We start from the raw sequence: 21,606 nt of genomic DNA, 5'->3' as shown, positions 1-21,606 counted from the left end.
GAATGATAATGGAAACAAATGACTCAGAAATGCCTTCCCACTTACAATATAGTCAGAGAGACAATATTGTGGCAACGTGGACTGATTCTCATATACTGAATTCAAAATTTTCAGTTATCAAAAAGGTATACAGAAGTAAACCTACCTATACCCAAATTTCCAAAAAGAACAACTTATAGTTAGGGAGGGATTATTGTAAATTCTACTCTACATTATCAGAAAGAAAGTCACTGTTGATATATTCAAGACAGTACTGTTGCTATGATTACCCTTGGCTTAACACTATGAATTTAATTTCATGTGAAAAGCAAACATAGTGTAAATGTATTTTCTGTCAGCCCACAGTAAATCAATCAAACATTATTCTCTGACAAAATGCAACCTCTGAAGACGTAGATGTAAAGGGCCGGCAGGCCCTGAACAGTCAATCCTCAAGAAACAACTACCTAAGAAAGAAAGTGAAAATGAAAGAATAAACTAGCCCATTTTCAATGCCCGGCCACTGATACTTTACTTTTATCCCCTCCTCCTGGGAAGATAGAGCGAAGCCTGGCTTTCTTATTCTTCTCTTCAGGGGCCATGGGAAGTGGTTTGGAGCTGTGGTTGAGTGCTGAAGAATCCCGGTTGTTACTATTCATCCTCAGTGGAGGAGCTGGGGGTTTCTCTTCATTATCCAGACCGTCAGACATTTTCAGTTACAACTAATTTCACAGCTCCTAAAGAAAAGGAGGGAAAAAAAAGGAGTTGAGGGAGAAGAGGTCTAAAAACCTAATAAATATGTGGATTCTAACATCTTAGAAACAAAAGCATTGCTCTCATGTTTTCTCAGGTTTTGTGTGAGGATCGTTTTTAGGGGTTTGTCTTCTGGAGGGAAGGAAGTTACCTCCCAAAAACCCTGATGCAATTTTCAAAAAAGGAAAGTGAAGGCAGTAATTAATGGCTTTTCAAATATTATAAAAATATGTAAGTCCCTTTGCTTTTCCCACATTGAAACTCTATTTTCTCCTCCCCACTAACAGTGTTTTAGTGAACAATTTACAATCTTATTTTAAAATTCTATCCTGATGATTGTAGTGGTCAGGTGATCAGCCTCCTCAGAGTTTGGAATTGACACAGGTTTGGCTGTTGATTTTTAATGGCCCATAACAATGACTCGTTAGCTGCTTTAACATCGAGATGTCCTTGGTGTTTATTTCTTACATGTGTGTACCTCAGTCACAAAATGCACTCTCCTGTTTTTATGATAATTAACCGAGAAACCATCCCATAGATCTGGCAGTTTCAACAGAGTTGGAGTGTGCTGTTAGGGTAAACAATGTTCCATATTCTCCCAAGCAGGCAGAAGATAAAGGTGGGCAAATGTTGGAGGGCCAGTTCCCGAGGAGACACCATAACCTTACTCCCTGCCACATTTTACGTCTTGGAAGAAGGAAAAAGGGAGGTGACAGAGGTAGCTAGCTGTAAGATCCAGTCTGGGTTTTAGGAGCTTATTTGCTCTGAATTTCATTATTCTTTTTTTTTTTTTTTTTTTTTTTTCAGATGGAGTCTCGCCCTGTGGCCCAGGCTGGAGTGCAGTGGCGCAATCTCGGCTCACTGCAAGCTCCACCTCCCGGGTTCATGCCATTCTCCTGCCTCAGCCTCCCTAGTAACTGGGACTACAGGCACCCACCACCACGCCCAGCTAATTTTTTTTTGTATTTTTAGTAGAGACGGGGTTTCACTGTGTTAGCCAGGATGGTCTTGATCTCCTGACCTCATGATCCACCTGCCTCGGCCTCCCAAAGTGCTGGGATTACAGGCATGAGCCACTGTGCCTGGCCAAGTTCATTATTCTTTAGTATCTTGTGTCTACATCTGAGTATATTTGGTTTTCATTCCCCTGGGAGGATAAAGTAAACTGGAAAAGCATGAACTCCCCAAGGAAATGTTTCTGTCTCCAGGTATTTTCCTACTCTAATTCAAGTCCTTCCATAAGGTCCTGACCCCAGCACAAGTCAGGTACTAATAGTACCTTCCAAATGAATCCCCAGTTTGAATTCAAGGAAAATCAAATCCCTTTAAAACTATATCTCTGTAAACTTATCAAGTATTACCTGGTACTAATTTAGGAACATTACAACTCTCCAAACATGACTTAGCATTATCACTTTGTTTCAACAACATTTACTATGAACAAACCTAAGAACAATAAAAACAAAAACAGGGGTCTACTCATTACCTGTTGTGCTGAAAAATTATCTATCAATGCTTTCCGGCCCTTTAGTGGTTATAGTATGTTTATTACTCTCAGTAATGCACTCTAAGTTACATCATGTTAGGTAGAGAATTTTAAAAATTTTATTTTGTTCTAAATTCTCTCAAACATATACAGTCTGTAATTACTCAAGAATAGGTTACTATCAATTAATAGCTTCTCCATCTGCACAGGTGATTGACAACTAACAATTGGTTTGATTTTGATTTGAACGGGAGATCGCTTTTGTTTTGCTAAGTGTCATGTCTTGCATTATCTTAATGAATTAAGACCAATTCTATATTTTTTCAGTAATAATGATAGTGAAAATACTAAGTAATAAATGGTTTGTCACTATCACCAACAATTTCATAAACCTTACATTTTCCTATTTAGGTCAAACTACAGAACAAGGTACAATGAAAAAGTAATTGTGATGTCAAGGATAAAGTATATTCAGAGATACTATCGGTACTAGAGTAAATATTTGAATTGGAATATGAGACCAGTGCTAATGTGTCTGCATTATCTTTTGCATTTTGACTTTTGGTCCTTCTAAATTCACAGTTTCTCTAGAATTAAAGTGAATTTAAGACTGACTTCACCAGTGGCATTATTCTGTACTGGACAGGTTCATGTTTTAATTTAGTCACAGAGAAAATTTGCCACCAGAGACAAGGCAATAGTTTTCTCTTTTACTTTTCTGGGTTCAAAAACTATGTGCAAATATGAAGTGATTATTACATAAATATGTATACAGATATACAAAATCTAGCTTGGTAAAAATAATGAAATTTGAAAGTTATTGCAGAGAAACTGAACATTTTAAAATAGAAATACCTAGAAGACAAATTTCTAAAAAGAGTGTCTCACAGGAAGAGAGAGCCACCATTTTCTGGATGATATATATTTTCTGATGACATATTTAACTTGAGATGACAGAAGTCAGGAAAACACGCCACACGACCTCTTTAAAATGATATACAAAGCTGATCTTGCGTGATAAGACAAGTAAGAGTCTGAGCCAGCCAGGATTTCAGCTCAACTGAATTTAAAATGCTATGCTCCTTTGTTCTTGATAAATAGGTGTGGCTAACAACAGAGTGGCCTTTTTTGTTCCTAATTACTCCATCTGACCAGAGAGGCAGGTAGATGCCCTGCTTCCTTTCAGGCTGCCTGATTACCCTGACTTTATTTGACCAAGTATAATATAGGTTGGGAAGAAAGGAATACTTGGGATCTAAAACTCAAACTAAACTCTTCTATATTGCACTAAAAATCCCTGACCAAAAATTCAATAACACACATTTGCCATGGTCAGTATCACAGACATTCTGCAAAGGACTCAGCTTATGTGACATACGTTCCTATTGTCCACCAAACTGGAAGTGTTTCAATGTCATTCAACTCATCAAGGCATCATAAGAGGAGCTGGAATACACCTTTTACAAAGACACAAGTGAAACTGAAGAACCTATGTCCAGGTCCACACTAGGAACTTAATAAAGCTTGAACCAAACCATTTTCCTAGACAGTTCAGATATGGTTTTGTTTTAATTATCTTGATATTACTTTGGTTCTTTACTACCCATTACAAGGCACAACCAATCATCCTCTGCTAATGATTCCAGATAATTCTGCTTTGCTGTTGAAAGAATAGTACAGGAGGTCCTTGGTATTTTAACTCACCTTCAAATCAAGTGCCTCTAAGCACACTTTTTGAAGACCAATGGAGAAAGGGTAGGGATCTGCAAGGAATCCTTGTGGTTAAAGTATTTGTTTCCCAAGTGGGAAGTATCTCCTACTATTCCACAAACATATTTAAAAAGGGATTTTATTATGTTATGTTTATAAACAATGCCAATCTACTTAGCCATGTGTTCCCCTGAGACAGCTTTCTATAAAGGATACTATTAATGGATTGCTGGTTCAATCTGCCTATGATGTCATTATTTCCAAGATCTTGAAAGAGACTATTTTATTTTGGACGGCTGTAGGCTCTATTTCAAGAATTGTACATAAGCACCATTATTCTCTAGGAATCCGATAAAAAAAACTGTTTATCTTTAAAGTTCAACTGTTGTTGTTCATTTCTGTAACAGTACAGAAACTTGTGAGTAGCACATTAGATATAGCCACAGGCCATTCATTTTTCTTTTAGAGACTGGCCCTTAGCATTGTGGAGCTAATTTTAATGGATAACCAGCAATGGTTTATATCTGCTCACAGACTGATTTCATACTTGACTACTACGTTTTTCAGAGATAATTTAAATGGTTTTTGTAGATGGTGTATATTTTTTTATTCAGCCCTTGGGACTTAATGTGGTTTAGCAATGCTCTGTAATTACACTTGCAATTCATCAGCAATAAGACATAAGCCTCTTGTTTCATGATAGGCAAAGAGCCTAAATACCCCTTTTCTTCAGAGTACTAGGAGAGATTACCTCTCTCTTTCCCTGTCTTTCTCTCTCCCTTTCTCCCCACTCCCCACACAAGTTTGAAGGCATGTACACACAGGGGCACACAAGAACACATACAGAGTGACCTTCATTAACTTGCCTTGACACAGAGCTTTATTAATCTATAGTTGCCATGCATCTTGGTAATAGTTTTTTCTCTAAAATACTTTGCAGTAAAGCCCTATTTCTCTGATGGTATGAGATCTGATAAAAATATTTATTTCAATTGCTCATGGCTTAATAGATGGTCCTGCAAACTGTAGAATAATAATGTCTGTATTATTCTGTCTGCTTTCAAAATAGACATAACTATTTATTTTCATATTTAGACATAACTATTTCATATTTAGACATAACTATTTATTTTCATATTTTTCCAATGAAAACTAAATTAACACTGCCATCCTTTTAAAAACAAAACCCCAGGTTAGCAATGTACAGTCATGATCTAACAAACCCAGAAGAAAATCTCCAAAACCACCAGCCACACAAGGCTATTATCACAAATCTGAGCACACACCAAGGCTGTTTAACGCCCTTTTCATAGCAAATGAGAGGATCAAACACAGGACTGAGCTGTTCACTAAGAGAAATTTCCAAGGTGAATTTCCTAATCTGAGTTATATCTATCTATCTATCTATCTATCTATCTATCTATCTATCTATCTATCTATATCTATCTATCTGAATTGTACTTTTGGTGGTGGGCAACAAAATCCAAGAGTTACAACTGCTGGCTCTTTCTTGGGCTCTCTTTTAACCAAAGGCATACATTTTCGAGATGGCTAGCTGAGCTTTCAGGCATAGACTTCACTGGGAAACAAACCATGCTTTGCTAACTAGCCTATGCTGATACTAAATCCACTTTATCTTAGATGCGTTATTTACAAAAGAACCAACCACCTCACTTATGACTGATAATGTAAGAAGATGTAGTGAACATTTTTAACTGCCAAAAAAAGAAAAAATCATCTAGCCTTCCACAAAGGAGACAATGTCTTAGGATTTGAAAGAAATATTATACGTTGCCTTGCATTTCTACAGCAACTAGCATCTGAAGATTTCTAGTGACTTTTCAGACATTAATGCCCATAATATACTAAGATGCCAAAGTGGGCATTTTACAGGGAGAAGAATGAACCAGATCTGGGTCTCCTAGCAGCTCTGAACCCACACTACCATTCCCAAACTAGGTGGAAAAGGGGCAGCCCAACCACTAACTATAGCCAGCTAGATGGTCCCAAATTACCATTTGTATCATCTTGTCTCAAATTGCACAGTCATTATCCAAGTCACTCCCCTCATTAGATCATAAGTTCCATGAGGGTAAGAGCCCCTCAGTCATAATTATACACTTTCATACTACTAGTACAGTCTCTTGTTACCAACAGGCATTAAATACATGTGTAAAGTAACAAAATGGAACTCTATACATTCTATGTATTTGTTACAGCTCGGAGTAAGTTTTTCATAATGTTACATAAGCCTATAGACCTAATTGTAGCAGGTCAGAGACAAGAAAGCATATTTGGAAATATCAGCACTAGTCTAACTGCCAAGTAGTTAGGCATCATTTCAAAGCCAGCTACCATCTGATTACCAACACCTCATTTTAAAAACATATGACTTTGTAATGTCCAAAGGGCTTCCATGTCTTGCTCTTCTTTGAGCCTGACATCAACATTGCGAAGAAGAAAGTATCATCTCCATTTCTTACATGAGGAATTTACAAGCATTGAGTTTAAGTACTTGCCCAAGGTCACAAATGAAAAAACTGAGAATAGTATCCAATCCCTCAGCTCCTAAACTCATCAGTTCCCTTTCCAGTACACCAATACAACGCATATCCAAGTAAACCCACAAACACACTCTTCATATATACATTTTTATCCTATTAAAATATTCATACGACAGGTCTACCCTTTTCATTTCAACCCACTTCATGCTGGTACTTACTTATTTCAAATGGCTTTTCCCATTTAAAGACACAAGGCTAGGTGATTTACTGACAACACTCCAACAAGTTTCGTTGGCCAGTTGTACCAATTCTTAGATGGCCTCATTTTGGAGCTCGCCTCTTCTGGAGCACTCACCAAGGGAACTCTGCTATCAGAGACAGGGGTGTGCTGTTTCAGAGGGCCTCACTAGGGAGATACCATTACAGTGTGTAATGGAGGGAAGCCAATTCTAAGATCATTTGATCAGAAGGAGCTGAGCTACTTGTTAGGCAGGAGATCTGCAAAAGCAGCCAGACAAGAAAGAGAGGTACTAGCTCTTTTTACAGCCACCTAGTTTCAATCTTAGATCATGTAAGAGATAGCTCACTGCTGACATACATACAAGCACACTCACACAGCATACATTCATGTTCTCTCTCATACAAACAAGCAAATGAGGTCAGTTCTGCTGTAGTATTGTTGTCTGCTAACATTTTTATGAGTGACTTCCATTGTTTTCAGCAGGAACTTGACATTAATTGAGTCCAAGAAGCCAGCATATTATAGTTGCAAATTTCAACGTCAGGTTGCAAATAGGAAGTCAATAGGTATAATCCAGCATCCAGACTCCATATACTGCATATAAGGAACAAATCATTCTTTTTCTTAAGTATAGTTATTTTTCAAATGACTTCTTAAGCCTCTAAACATATGCAGCACCATACTTTATTATTTATTGTGTGTGCTGCATGAGCTAATGCCCAGAAAATGCTAATGATTATCTTACATGTACTTATATTTGCAAACCGATGCATTATTACAGGTTTCAGCTTTTTGTTTCCAATATTGATGCTTCTAAAAAGAGAAAATAAGATCCATAAAGAATAGAGGTAGAAATATTTTAAGCATAAAAAACAAAAGTAATTACCCTAAGAGATGCCTCAGAGAAATTGGTGGAAAAAAGAAAAGAGAAGCAAAACTTAGTAAGAAAACATTTCCTAGTTCTCAGAGAACATAACATCCTTGGAAGCATTCAGATGGAACAAATTAGATAGATTAACATCCCAAGCAAGCAGGACATGGCAAACCAATGTCTTGAGTCTCTGGGGCTCTCGATTCTCTCTGTTACTATGCATGGATAATAATTATACTCTTTATCGATCCACCCCAGTGAAATATCAACAAATGTCCTCAAATTTAAGCTTGGAAATTCAATTCCTGAATTTCCTAGAGATTTTTGCATACCACAGAGGTGCCTGAATGTTGCTTTTCAAACTGTGCATCATGGCTCATCATCCTAGGTCCTTGCTCTATTCCCAATTTCTCTGTACCCAAATCAGCTTTCTACAGGGAAGGTGCCCATTTCACATCTGAAGAGAAGAGCTACCTAGGGCAATGGAGATCTGGTGTTATTTCTAAACTAGGAACTTAGATCAATTTAGCAAATCTCACAGTTCACCAAAAAAGTGACTTCTTGCCAGAAATGGAAGTTAAAGAATTTGAACTGGTGTAAAATGCAGCAACACTTCCTCAAGTTTTTGCCCCTTGACCTATGTTTACATGCCCATATTTTTTTAAATTTCATTATTATTATACTGAGCATGCATTTAAACATCTCATTTGGGAGCTATGGTTAAGGAAGAGGAAATAACATCTATTAAAAACAGGCTTTCTTAAATACTGAAGGAAGAATGAAACATGACAAAACCTACTTTCTACCCATCCCACTTCACAATGGTGGGGGATAAACATTTAGCTGACAAGGGCCTTACTTGTAGGAATTCCCCATATTCGAGCCCACCAGACAAATGTTTTGCATTAAAGAAAACTGGCATGGGTATTTTAAAAAAGATTATAATACACCCAAAGCAGTCTCTTTAGAAATTAAAAGCCTGATCTGAAGGACGAACTCATGATTGAGTATGTTGGTTTTCCCATGGCCTTTCCATGCCCAGCTTATACAAGTTCATAATTTGCAAGTGGCTCAATGCTTATTATTTTACTACCTGGTTGCAGCTGCTGCTGTCCACTTATAGAATATATGGTTCATCTTTAGTTCATGCTAGAGTAGATGTCTACCACAGCACAAGATCAGCTTTACTTCCCTAGTGCTCATATACATACAAAGCAAAGACTGCTGTGTGCCTAAGTCTTTCTGTGGACCTGGGAAGCCCCCAAGCTGAGATCACAGGGCCCAGCCCTTACCACACAAGAAGGAAGTTAGGGTATTTTGGGAGGAAAACTGCAGATAAAACAGAAGCAGGGCTTGGTGGAAGGAGCTGTAATCAGCAGGCCTGAGGGTAAATCAGTCAGTAGTTCTTGACTCATTCCTGCGGAGACTGCAGTGTAGCCTAGAGCACATTCTGACAAAGGCACTGGGCAGAGAGAAAGGGGAGGAAACTCGGGTGTCCATAATAAATGTATATAACTCTGTATCAAATGATGCTCATCTTAGAGTGTTCTTTTTTCTTCAAGATTGAGCCTGACAAATCCTCTACGTCATAGTACTTCCAATTATGCCAGTCAATCACCAGTTGGTTTTGTGGCCTTTAGCAGATCACCTAGGCATGCCCTATACTCTTCTGCACAGCTTAATAATGAAGGTCTATAGGTCACACAGCTGCATAAAGAGAGGAAAAGATCTTATGTCAGCCCAACATTCCTTTTTACAGGAAAATATACCAACTAATGCTTTATCCTTGTTCATTTCTGGTTGACTTTCATTTCAAAAAATCCTGAGCCTAAAACAGAGAGGTACTACTCTTTGAGGTGTCAGATAGTAACTGAGAATATATTATTGAGGCCCCTTAAGTAACCCATCTGTGCATGAATTCATTTACTCGAACCACAAATATTTACCAGTGCCTATGTGCTAGGCATCATACTAAGTGATGGGTGTAAGCAGATAAATAAGTGTCTAGCTCTGAGTGAGGTTATAGGCTCCAGCAGTGGGTTTCATTCCTGGCCACACATTATATGTAAAATGTATGTCATACAGTGTGGCAATTCCTCAAGGATCTAGAACTAGAAATACCATTTGACCCAGCCATCCCATTACTGGGTATATACCCAAAGGATTATAAATCATGCTGTTATAAAGACACATGCACACGTATGTTTATTGCAGCACTATTCATAATAGCAAAGACTTGGAACCAACCCAAATGTCCATCAATGATAGACTGGATTAAGAAAAATGTGGCACATATACACCATGGAATACTATGCAGCCATAAAAAAGGATGAGTTCATGTCCTCTGTAGGGACACGGATGAAGCTGGAAACCATCATTCTGAGCAATCTATTGCAAGGACAGAAAATCAAACACCGCATGTTCTCACTCATAGGTTGGAACTGAGCAATGAGAACACTTGGACACAGGGTGGGGAACATCACACACTGGGGCCTGTCATGGGGTGGGGGAAGTGGGGAGGGGAGAGGGATAGCATTAGGAGATATACCTAATGTAAATGACGAGTTAATGGGTGCAGCACACCAACATGGCACATGTATACATATGTGACAAACCTGCATGTTGTGCACATGTACCCTAGAACTTATATATAATTTTTAAAAAGTATGTCATATACAGACAAAAATAGAACTACAAAACAAGTAAGGATATGTGCATTGCAAAATGAGAGTAAAAATTTAAAAAGAGGAGCTACAGCACTTCAGAAAAAGGCAAGACTCTCTTCACCTTATTGCTATATAAGAAATCATACTACCACACACAAGGAATGTGTTTGATATTGTTCCAGGGAACATAGCTGCCTGGCCTTACATCCTCCCACCACCAACATTCATATGTACTAGGTATTATGTCAGGTACAGGAAGCATACAAAGAGAGAAGAATAAAGACACATCTCTATCTTCAAAGAGCTTCTAGTCTAGTGAGGAAGGCAGACATGCATATATACAATAAGAATACAGTGTGATACAATCTAGGTAGGCACAAGATGCTTTGGAGGGACAGAGCAGGAAGGATAGCTAATATTCCCAGTGGGTTCAGAGGATATAGCGCTTGAGCAGGGTATGGAAGGATGAGCAGGAATTCAATAGGATTTGAAAGGTAGGAAGCACTAGGTTGGCGTAAGGTATTATTATTCAACAGTATATTTCAACCAATGAATACTTCAAGCATGCTAGATTAGATTTATTAGCCTTGGGCCTGTTTCTGCTGGACTGAATGATATTGGTGCTGTATAAGTAAAAGAATAGATCTCAAAACTCTGGAAGAAAATAATATGTGTAAGACCTAAAAGCATTTTTAGAACTGTATCCATATATAAGCAGGACAGATCTCTTTGGGGAAATTTATTAGGCACATAACACTCGGAAAAAGAAACTTACCTTCGATGTTACATTTAAGAACTAAGTTGCATGTTGTTAGGCAGACTTAATTTGGGGGGTTGATTTTTATTTAGTAGATTTTTTATAAACCCAAAAGAATTGGTTCTAACAGAAGGAATGAATGACTAACTCTAGCTCTACTTCTGGATTTTTCTGTGATCCTGAAGAAATCATTAAACCTTCTTAAATTTATTCATTTATTCATCATTTATATGGTGTCTATTATGTGCTAAGGTAGGCATTGGATGCTTTGAAAGGACAGTGGAAGAAGGGTAGCTAATGATGCCTGGAGGGTTCAGAGGATATAGCACTTGAACAGGGTATTAAAGGGAAGTAGGAGTTCACCAGGTTCTAGGGTGAGAGATGAACAAAGTTGACCCCGCCCTTGAAGAGACTTAAAATATAATGGATGTCAGCCATGACATCTCAGTGCAAAGATGAGAAAAGGTTGCTATAGAAGGACAGAGACAGAGACTCCCTGGAGCCTGACGAAGCAGGCTTCACAGGGGAAGTACAGTCGAGTTGAATTAGGAAGAACAATTAACCACACCATTTTTCAGGTCAAGCAGCAACGTGTATTAAGGAGATTAGGGACAAAAAAGAGGAATGGAAAAAAATAAGATCCATAGAGACGAATTAAGAAGGGTTTAATATGCGTTTCTACAAGGTTTGGAATCCTCTTGTGTATATGAAGAGGTTTCAAGTAGTGAGATAGCATGATTAACTTTGAATTTCAGAACTATTACTCAGGTGACAATGTAGCAGATGTCTAAGGTTGAAGATTTGGGAAAGGTTTTTCCTATGGAGTCAGATGTTCCAGGTAGGAACATGGAAATCATTTTGAAAAGTGACAACACTAAGATAATCAGTCAAGAGACAGGAAGCACATGCAGCATGGGAATAGGAAGACAGGAGAAGAGAGATGTCAAGAGAGGTCTCTACAGTGGACATTGGCCAAAGATGGTAGAGATGCCAGCCTTGATAGGATTAACTGTTCTCAGGACCCCAAATGGAAATCAGGGTAGAGATATATTTCTATGCCAAGAGGCCCAGAGGAGTATGGGAGGCCTAATGGTTTTTGCAAGCTTTAGTTTACATTTGGGATTCCAAATAGAACCGTGCCTCAGTTTCCATGTTTGTGAAATGAAAATAACCAAATAGCTTAGAATGGGGATGAAAAACAACTAATGAAGTTAGTGTGCTGATAACAAATATGAATGTGTTGGAAGTCCCTTGTATTAGCAACCATTAGACCACCTGTAATAATTGCACTCTAAAGAGAATAAGAACAAATTATTATAATATTTTTGGCCAATAGAACGGCACTTATAATAAGTTTTATAGAAAATTCATCTAAATTTTTATCCAGACTTTACCAACAAACATAATAATACTATCAAGACTACAACAGGCAAAGAGGATAAAACCAGTGACACAATAGAAATATCAGTAAAAACTTAACTAGAAATATCTAGTGGGAAGCAAGACACATATCTAAGCATCTTGTCTTTGAAAAGTATAATCTACATGGCAAGTAATAAAATAATTGAAGGAAACATCAATTCACATGTGGTGGAAAAACTGTATCTCTAGCTATATCTATTCCTCATAACAGAGATAGCAATATTAAGACAGATACAATTGTAGCAGTGGTTCTAACACATTCATTTGGCATTATGAAACTGTTCAATGGAGAGCTGGACATGTGGGATGAAGATATTTGTTTGGAGGCCATCAGCATGGGAATATGCACAATTGCTCAGGAAGAATACACAATGAGAAAGAGGACTAGACCAGATCTCTGTGGAACACCAACATTTAGAGGTTGGAAGAGGAAGAGTGACTAATGATCCCTGAGAAAGATGGTCAAACAGGCGGGAGAACTGATATGTTGTCATAGAAACCAAGAGAAGAGTGCTTCAAGGTGAATGTTTGGCTATGAGAAAAATGTTACAAAAAGGCCAAAAGTGCTCCTATCTTTTTGTCCTCCCATCCTCTCCCTAACGTTTACTAAGCTTGATGTCTTATAATTCTCATGTCAGGAGAGAAATGGCCAAGTGGCACCACAGGTCTGTTGAAGTGTCTCCGTATGTTTTAAGAATTCCCAGACTCTGAACATTTGGTGTTACTGGAGCAACATGAGCAGAACCACACAGTATTTATGCCTCAAGAAAGATTTTCCTCTTGGTGGTGAATGGTACTACTGTGGCCCTATGTCACTCAGCTATGTTTGGAAAGGTACTGCTTTCCAAACATTTATGATGTCACATTTGTTTCACTCTTGCAACATTCTGGGCATTGCACAAGATACAAAGAGAAACACCTATGGTTCGATTTGTAGATAAACTGTAGCTCACATTTAGATATTTTTGTCACAAGAAGGATTATGCTCAGTTCAAATTGTTCTTATTTGCTAACTGTAGCCCCCAAAGGCTTTACCAAGTGAAGGTGCAAATATTCAATCATCTGAACTGGTGCTTTCTCAGCCTAGTACTGCCACTCACAAGCTGCGTGACATTAGGTACATCTCTTCACCCCTCTGAAGCTATTTCTTCATCTAGAAAGGGTGATCACGTCACCAGTAGATTGTGAGGATCACATATCCACATTTGGGAACTGCTTTGAAGTAATTCAAGACATTCTACCAATAGATGTTTACAGTTTATTTTCACAGATTTCACAAGCCATAAACAAAATCGCTATCATTCGCTGAAATCTTATCATGGCCCACGCACTCTGCTAAAAGTTACTTAGGTACAAGTTCACATAACTTGCATAACCCCTGAGGTGTTATTACAGTATTTTCATTCCACATATGAAGAAGCACATTCATTAAGTCACTTGACCAAGGTCACAGAACTAGTAAATGTAATAGTAAGATTATACCATCCCATGTCTATGTGACATCAATGCCCGTGCGCTTATTTCTGTTTCCTAAGTCACGGAAAGTTTCATATTAAATTCTGCAGTTACTCACAGCTTTTGCATGAACATGAATGTTCTTAGGGCTTTGTCGTAAGTAAACTGTGCTTCCACTGTGGTGTTTGGGATGAAAGCCTGAAAATGAGCAGATCTTCCACCCACAAAACAGACATTTCAACAATCAGAATCAAGGACAGAAGAATGCCTATGGTAAGAGAACCAATTGCTGGTTCCACCTACATTAGGAATCTCTTCTACTCACCACCCCCACAAGTTTGGGTACTGGCAAATAAAGGTGGCATCACTGATGGCTTTACTGATTTCAAGGGTGGAAGTAGGACTAGAGGGGATAGCTAAATGAACAGGACACATTTCTGCAAGATAAACATGTCCTAAAGAGACACCGTAGTTGAGGAAACTCCATGGACTAATCCTATTTTTCACTCATCGTCTTGAGTGGGAATGAATACTGACACCTAGCTTGTGGCTAGGCAGAAATAAAGACTTAAAGGAAAACAGGCAACAAGTCCTGTGAAAATCAATCTTTGGCTGCAAAGAACCATACTGTTTCTCTGTTATGTCAAGGATCTGTCCCTTTGAAGGTGCCTACCTCAAAGGGCTATGGTAAAGATAATAAGCTCTATACTGTGTCAAACATTTACTATAAGCCAGACATTTTGCTAAACACTTTCATATATTATCTCATTTCATCCTCTTAACAACTCCATGAGGTAGATGACATTAGTGTCACTCCCATTTTACACATAAGGACACTGAGGCTTAAGGGGGATAAGTAATTTCTCTTCACTTGATCTTAGTCAAAAGGCCTAAGAAGCAATGGGGATAATTTCTCAAACAAGGTTACACAGCTAGGAAGTGGCCAAACTGGGATTCAAATGGTGGTCTGGCTGATACCAGAGTTGGTGCTCCTAACACCTCTATTGAAATGGAAGAATGGGTTATTAAACATTTTTAAAAGTATAAAATATCATATAAATGCATGATGGGTTTGGGAATGGGTTTTCTCAGTGCTTCTCACTGAATTCAAGCACACTCAGGCAGGTGCATTTTTCTCTTCCTAATATTCAGCCAGTCCTGCAAATTATATAAATTGCCTTTGGTGAATCTTGAAGTAATGGCCAAAAATTTCCAAATGTAAAATTGCCCAGCTGTTTCTCTTAAGCCAGCAGTCCTCAACCTTTTTCGGCATCAGGTACCAGTTTTGTGGAAGACAATTTTTCCATGGACATGGGGCAATGGGGTGGTTTTGGAATGAAACTGTTCCATCTCAGATCATCAGGCATTAGATTCTCATAAGGAGCACACAACCTAGATCCCTTGCATGTGCAGTTCACAATAGGGCTCACGCTCCCATAAGAATCTAATGTTGCTGCTGATCTGACAGGAAGTGGAGCTCAGGAAGTAATGCTTGTCATCCACCACTCACCTCCTGCTGTGCTGCCCAGTTCCTAACAGACTGTGGACCAGCACTGGTCTGCAGTCCAGAGTTTGGGAACCCCTGTCTTAAGCTGTCTCTTGGAGGAGGTGGTGGTTAGATCTTAATAAGTACAATAATCTCACTAAGGTCTGCAGATCACTCTTATTACTCCACTTTAGGCCCAGTAACAGAGTACTCTATTATACAATCTTCTGGGAATATGGCACAGCCCTGTGCTAAGCAAGCTATCTACAAGGAAGTTTACTTTGGAAAGTGACTTCTCTAAATTCTGACTGCTGTCCCCAACTACTTATGAACCGTCAAGACCTTTGGAGCCTACAGACCACTGGATTTCATGATAAAGATCCCTCCATGCCCAAGCTTCCAGACTGTTGCCTCATACTACTGTTTCATGGCAACTTGATCTTTCCCACACAAATGAAAGTACCTTAGAGTGCAATAGGTGTGTCTTTCACCCATTTGAATCTCTGGGCCTAGCTCTATGTGGGGCCTACAGACAATCCTCAATCTGAGCTGGTAATGCCACTGCAAATCTGGGATTGAGGAAGAGAAGAAGAGAGACACTGGGTCTGTATTGATAAGATGTTCCTGCTCAGGTATCCCCTTTAGTTTCTTAACTGAGTCTCACAAGTAGCTTTTCTGGACCTAGCATTGCACTAGGCATCAAGAAACCAAAATGAGTAAGATAATATAGTTCTTGCTATCAAAGAAGTTCTCAATCTAATGGCAGGGAGTTGGGTTATATTCCAGAGAATAAGCTCTTCCCTAAGGCATGCTAGAACCCATACCAAATGGCAGCTTGGGTATATTCTGAACTCATTTTTTGCTCCAGGGTGACTCCAGCAGGAGAAGCCATGTACTAGAGACACCATTCCAAGATGCTCTTGTGTTTTCAAATCTCTGTTGGCACATGACTCTTGCACCAGGCTCCTGATGCATTAGTTCACTCCTGGGTTTGTGCTTCTTTTTATCCACTTGCAGGGAAATCTACAGTCTTTCTGAAGTGCAAGAAACTTCCTTCAGCTTGTCTTTATCCACGCCTACTGAAAAATCTCCTCTTGTAACTTGTTAGTAACAGCTGTTGAAATTTCAGTGGGGTCTACTATCGCACACGAACACTTACAGTACAAATTTACCTTATCATCCAGCTAGTTCATTAACCTTCTCTTTCCTTTCCTTGAGTGCCATGTTCCAGGGTTAACAGGGTATTAAGTATACCTGGCTAGATTAGAGGTGCCTGGTGGAAGTAGGCCTGCCCTTTCCATGTGTGTAATCAGCAGGCAATTCCAGATCATAAATATAAAACCAGAGACATGCACTTTTGCATAAGAAACCATTAACAGCACATAAAGAAACACATCCTTCATCTTCCTTTCACTATAGGAAAGAAATGAGGTAGCAAGTTAAGCCATAAACTTCCAGAAAATAAACACACTATCTAAACTCCAACCTGTGTTGGACAGGACTGGCTAAGGCTGTATTGGAGATGATTTCTGAAAAAAGAAAAAGTATGTGGAAAGGATAAGGAAAACTTGATCTGTGGGTTTGAGCCTTTTCTTTTTTAATCCTAGACATAAATTCTACTCCATTCTGCTCTGAAAGGATCTATTTCTCATTGACCTCCTGGATGAGACCAACATTTTTCCTCTGGCAACTGGTTGCCAATATAACCTTTCAGCAGGGGTGAGGAGAGCACTAGTGGCAAACAAAGAAAAAAGAGACAACTGTGAATATAAACTATTTCTTGCAATTAGATGTATCCGTGTGTGTGTGTCAGTGAGAAAGTATATAAATGCAGGGCTATTGGGATGGGAGGGGGATGTGTAAGAGTTTGGGAAAGTACGTATGAGTGAGAGTGTGGGTCACTAGCAGTATGTGTGAATCAATGTGAATAGATGTGGGTCAATGTGATTATCTCAGTGGTAGTTAAGTGTCAACGTGTTCATGTGAGAGTCTGAGTAAGAGTACATGGTGGATTACGGGAGAGTGTATGACTTCCGGAACAGGTGTGTCAGTGTAAGTGTATCAATGTAAGTGAGAATGTGGCATGGCGAGTGTGAGTCTATGTTGTCATATGTGGTATCAGTAATTGCCTGTGTGAAGCACAGTCAACTATTGCAATGTGAATTGTGTATGTCAGTGTGGTATGTGCTAGCATGAATGCAAGTCAGTGACTGTGCATGTCATTATATGTGCACTGGTGCAAACGTGTGTAGCGAAGTGAGTGAGGGTGTGTCAGTATGAAAGTAGAAGAGTGGGAATGTATAAGAATGTGAGTGTGTGGTAAGTGTGATTGGGCCAGTGTGAAAATGTGTGATGTACGAGTGGGGGATGGTGTGTGAGGGGGTACACATGTGCATGTACACGAATGTGGAGGAGTGCTTGTCTGTGGGAATAAGGGCGTGTATAATTCTGAGTGTACAGTCGTGAATGTGAAAGTGAGTGAATATGTGAGTGTTAAGTACATGTGCAGTATGTATGTTTATGTGAATTTGTATGAGTACTGAATGTGAATAAGCCTATATATGTCAGTCAATGTGAATATACCTGTGTGTGTAAGTGATTGTGCTTGAGTTTGAGAGGGTAGAATGACGGTTTTCAGTGAAAATGGCTGAGTTTATAAAAATATGTGTGTATGGTTGTATTTCAGTGTATGTGCCTGCAAGTTTGGTATAGAGTGTGATGATGTCTCAGTGTGAAGAAAGTGAGTGTGTGAGTGTGAATGTGTGGCAAAATGTGTGTTTCTATGTATGAATGTGATTATGTGTGAATGTGTCAGGAGTAGGCAGGTTGTTTTAGCTCTGTGTATATGAATGCAAAAGCGTGTAATTCTAAGCGTAAAAGTGCAAGTGGGTGAGATGGTGCTTATGATGTGAGAAAATAAACGTGGATATATGAGCATATATGCACGTTTGTGTCCCTGTGATAAGTTTGTGACTGTGAGGAAGAAACAGTGATGACATCAATGCAAGTACACTGGAGTGTATGAAATTGAGTGTATGAATGGCTGTGAGTATAAGAAACAGTTGGAGTGTGTGCAGGGGGAAAGTCAATGTATTATTTGTGTATAGAGCATGTATGACTATATAGGAATTTGGGCAGGCAAAGGTGATTGTATCCTCTGTGTGAATGTAAGTGTGAAAGTGTATGATTGTGTGTGTGTGTGAGAATATGATATTAATAGCATAAAGGTGTGAGTGTCTGTGAACATGAGGGTGGTGTGTATGGTAAGTGTGTTGTGTGCATCAAACAAGTGAAAATGTGAATACGTGAATGTGAATTTGTGGCAGTGTGAATGTACCTAAATGTAGCATGTATGTAAATATGATTGTGTGTGAAGGTGAGGGCGTAAGAATGATCATCATTTTGAATGACTCCAGTATGAAAAGTGAGTGAGCCCAGGGGATGATGTGACTGTGTGAATGTACAAGAGTATAAGAATGTGCTTGTGAGAGTATGTATGTGTATGTGCATGAACTAAAGATACCAAAATAACTTTGGATGCTGGGAAACTCTCTCCAGGAAGTCTCTTTCTTCCCAAAGCCACAGCATGTCTTCTGTTACAGGCAAGTTACTTAGCTTCTCTCAGCCTCTATCTCCTCCTTGGTAAAACAGTAATGATGATAATACCTAACTTCAGCTAGTATCACTTGTATAATCAGAAACAGCAGTAACTATTAGAAAAAAAATACCTACCTTGCAAGATTATCATAGGAGAAAATGGTATCATGCCAGTAAAGAGCCTAGCACAGAGCTGGCAACAGTAGACAATAAATACAAGTTATTATTGCATCTGTCACAGAACACCAAAGAGCGATTCAGGGGATTCTCATTTTAGTCAGTCCTAGTTACCTTCTGTCCGTCAAGGCCTAAAGAGGATCCCCTACCAGAACATCGCTAGAAAGTTGAATGCATCAGTATCAACAAGGCTGTAATTTCATACCTTCAATTCCATGGCTGAAACTCTGGAGCTTCCCTTTCATAAGAAGGCATCACAGAAACACCTGCTGCTGAGCTGCAGTTTTACCTTGTCTGTAGGTGCATTGTATGCTCAGTGTGAAAGGGAACTACATTGCTTATTCCTTGCTTGTTTTTTGTTTAGTTTTTCTGTTTTTTTTTTTTTAATTTGGTTGGTTGTTTTTTGATTTGGGTAATAGGAGAGATGCCTAAGCAACTGATAGACAGACAGAAGACCAGACGGAGGGACAGCAAGCTACAAGCAGGTAGCTGGACTGCAGGGAATAGCAACAGAGGCCAGATGGAGAAGCTGACAGAAGAAGTTATAATGCCTGCCTGAAAGGCAGACAAAGAAACAAATAGATGATCGGAGAGACAGGCCATGAAACCTGAAAGAAATGCAGAGGAAGAGAGAGAGGCCCAACTTGCAAAGCTGCTGGGGAACTTTTGAGCCCTTTTAAGGGAGACTAGAGATCTGTAAGATCTAGTCCCTGCCCTTGAAGAGCTTACAATCTAGTTTTCCTGGTAAGATGAATACTCCAGAAACCATGCAAGACTTATTTAAGGCAGTAGGGCAGCAAGTGCTACCCTGCACGCTACAGACTCAAGTGCTGTTGGAGACCTGGTGGAGGAAGTGCATCTTGGTTGGGTGGGAAAGCAGAGGGAAGGTTCAGGAAGGTTTAAGCTAAGTCTGACAGGCCCAGAAGCAGGGATGGAAGGGGTGGGGGTACACTTCAAACAGGAAGGTAAAATTAAGGTTATGGGGCAGTAGAAATCATAGGAACCGAATGGCAAATTTGCAGCATGTGGCTGAAAAGCCACCCAGGCACCAGGAAAGGAGGAGAAAAGAAAATGACAGCTTGATGGGAAGCATGTCTGTGTTATACTGAAGCTCTTAGATGGTGCTTGACATCTGCAACGGACTTGGCAACGATTGTTATGTTATTTCTCCTCCTCACCCCAAAATGTAGGTCAAGGCTGTCATTCCCATATTAGAGATGGGAGGGAGGCAAGAGACTAAAGGCAGCTGTACTGGGCAAAATTCCCCAGAACATAGGGGTCATGCTCTGAGGCCTAGGTCACGAGGTCTAGGCAGAGTCTTTGATATTGGGAGATCTGGTGGAAAAGCAGCATTTGCCTGGATTTGGAGATCCCTAACTCCCTGCCCTGGACTCCATTACTCACCTCACACCGCCACCGCTGCAGGACTTCAGCACAGGTGGGCACTGCCCATGAGAAGGGTCCGGGCTGGCTTCAGCTCCTACAGACTCAGTGCTGGGCACACCAGCTGCCACAAGATGCAAGGACTCAGCTGCTCTTTCTTGGGGGAAACCTGCTGAGAGAAGCATTGTAGGGGAGAGGGAACCTCTTTCCCCACCTGCTACTGCTCCCTCATCCAACTCCCACCAAACATCTCTCTCTCTCTCTCTCTCACACACACACACATACTCTCTCTCTCTCTCACACACACACACACACACTCTCTCTCTCTTTCTCAATCTCTCTGGTGAATTTCAGAATATCTCTTAAGAAAGCTAGAAAATCAGAGGGCTAAGAAGTGTAAAAAGGCATTGTTACATAGGATTCCAGAAAGGGCACGGAAGTGGGAGTCAGGAGTTGGGAGTTACAAGCTGAGAATTGCTGTTAGTCACCTCATCATTCTGGGCCTGCTTAGTATCAAGTGAAAAGGCCTGCCTTAGTTGCCTTGGATAAGTGTTGGAAGAACTAAATCAAATAGGACAGATGTGAAATATTTACATAGTCTGCATAATTATGGAGCAATGTGTATAATCACAGGAGGTGGTAGAGTCCAGTGGACAAAAGGAAACTGAGAGACAATGGCCAATGCAGGTTGGCTCTGTGAATATGTGAGCTTCCTGATGTTGTGGCACTGCATTCAGTTCAGTTCAGTTCATCCCTCAACTCTAAGTCTCCACCTCCATTTCCATTCCCCTTTTCACTAACCTCTTTCACTGGAGAAGTGGAAAAAAAGTCTGTCTGCCAGGCAACAGCATTCTGAGGTCTCCTAATTTGCTACCATCTCACAGGTGCTGAAGGCCCCAGCCTCTGACCCTAATTGGAGCTTCCCTCTACCTTCTCCTGTCTCCACCAGGTAAGTCTTCCACAGTCCTCCCCAGGTTTCTTAGGATGAATACATACTGTTTACTGTTGTTGCTTGGTGATAATTTACCCTATTTTTCCCACAGAGGTTTCCATGTCTAACCATGAAGGAGACTGAGTCTCTTTGACCCCTCCCTTTCTGCCTTTTCCCACAATCATTTG

At 39.7% G+C, this 21,606-nt stretch overlaps 1 protein-coding gene across 26 annotated transcripts in view; it reads right to left on the bottom strand.

Annotated features, from left to right (window-relative positions):
- Positions 1 to 21,606, bottom strand: part of PAK3 (p21 (RAC1) activated kinase 3) — a 284,926-nt gene that overhangs the window by 104,533 nt on the left and 158,787 nt on the right. For 14 of the 26 annotated variants that reach the window (XM_063803778.1, XM_054676184.2, XM_009439514.5 and 11 more), the window contains one exon: positions 515 to 716. In XM_063803778.1, the coding sequence (XP_063659848.1) occupies positions 515 to 689 (175 nt within the window). In that variant the 5' untranslated portion in view covers positions 690 to 716. Of the gene's footprint in view, positions 1 to 514; positions 717 to 20,508; positions 20,660 to 21,606 lie in introns of those variants that run through there. The other 12 variants (XM_016942629.4, XM_009439508.5, XM_063803777.1 and 9 more) reach the window with 3 other exon arrangements.

Source organism: Pan troglodytes, chromosome X (assembly GCF_028858775.2).
Source record: "Pan troglodytes isolate AG18354 chromosome X, NHGRI_mPanTro3-v2.0_pri, whole genome shotgun sequence".
NCBI lineage: Eukaryota > Metazoa > Chordata > Mammalia > Primates > Hominidae > Pan > Pan troglodytes.
This window is presented reverse-complemented; position numbering and strand designations above follow the sequence as displayed.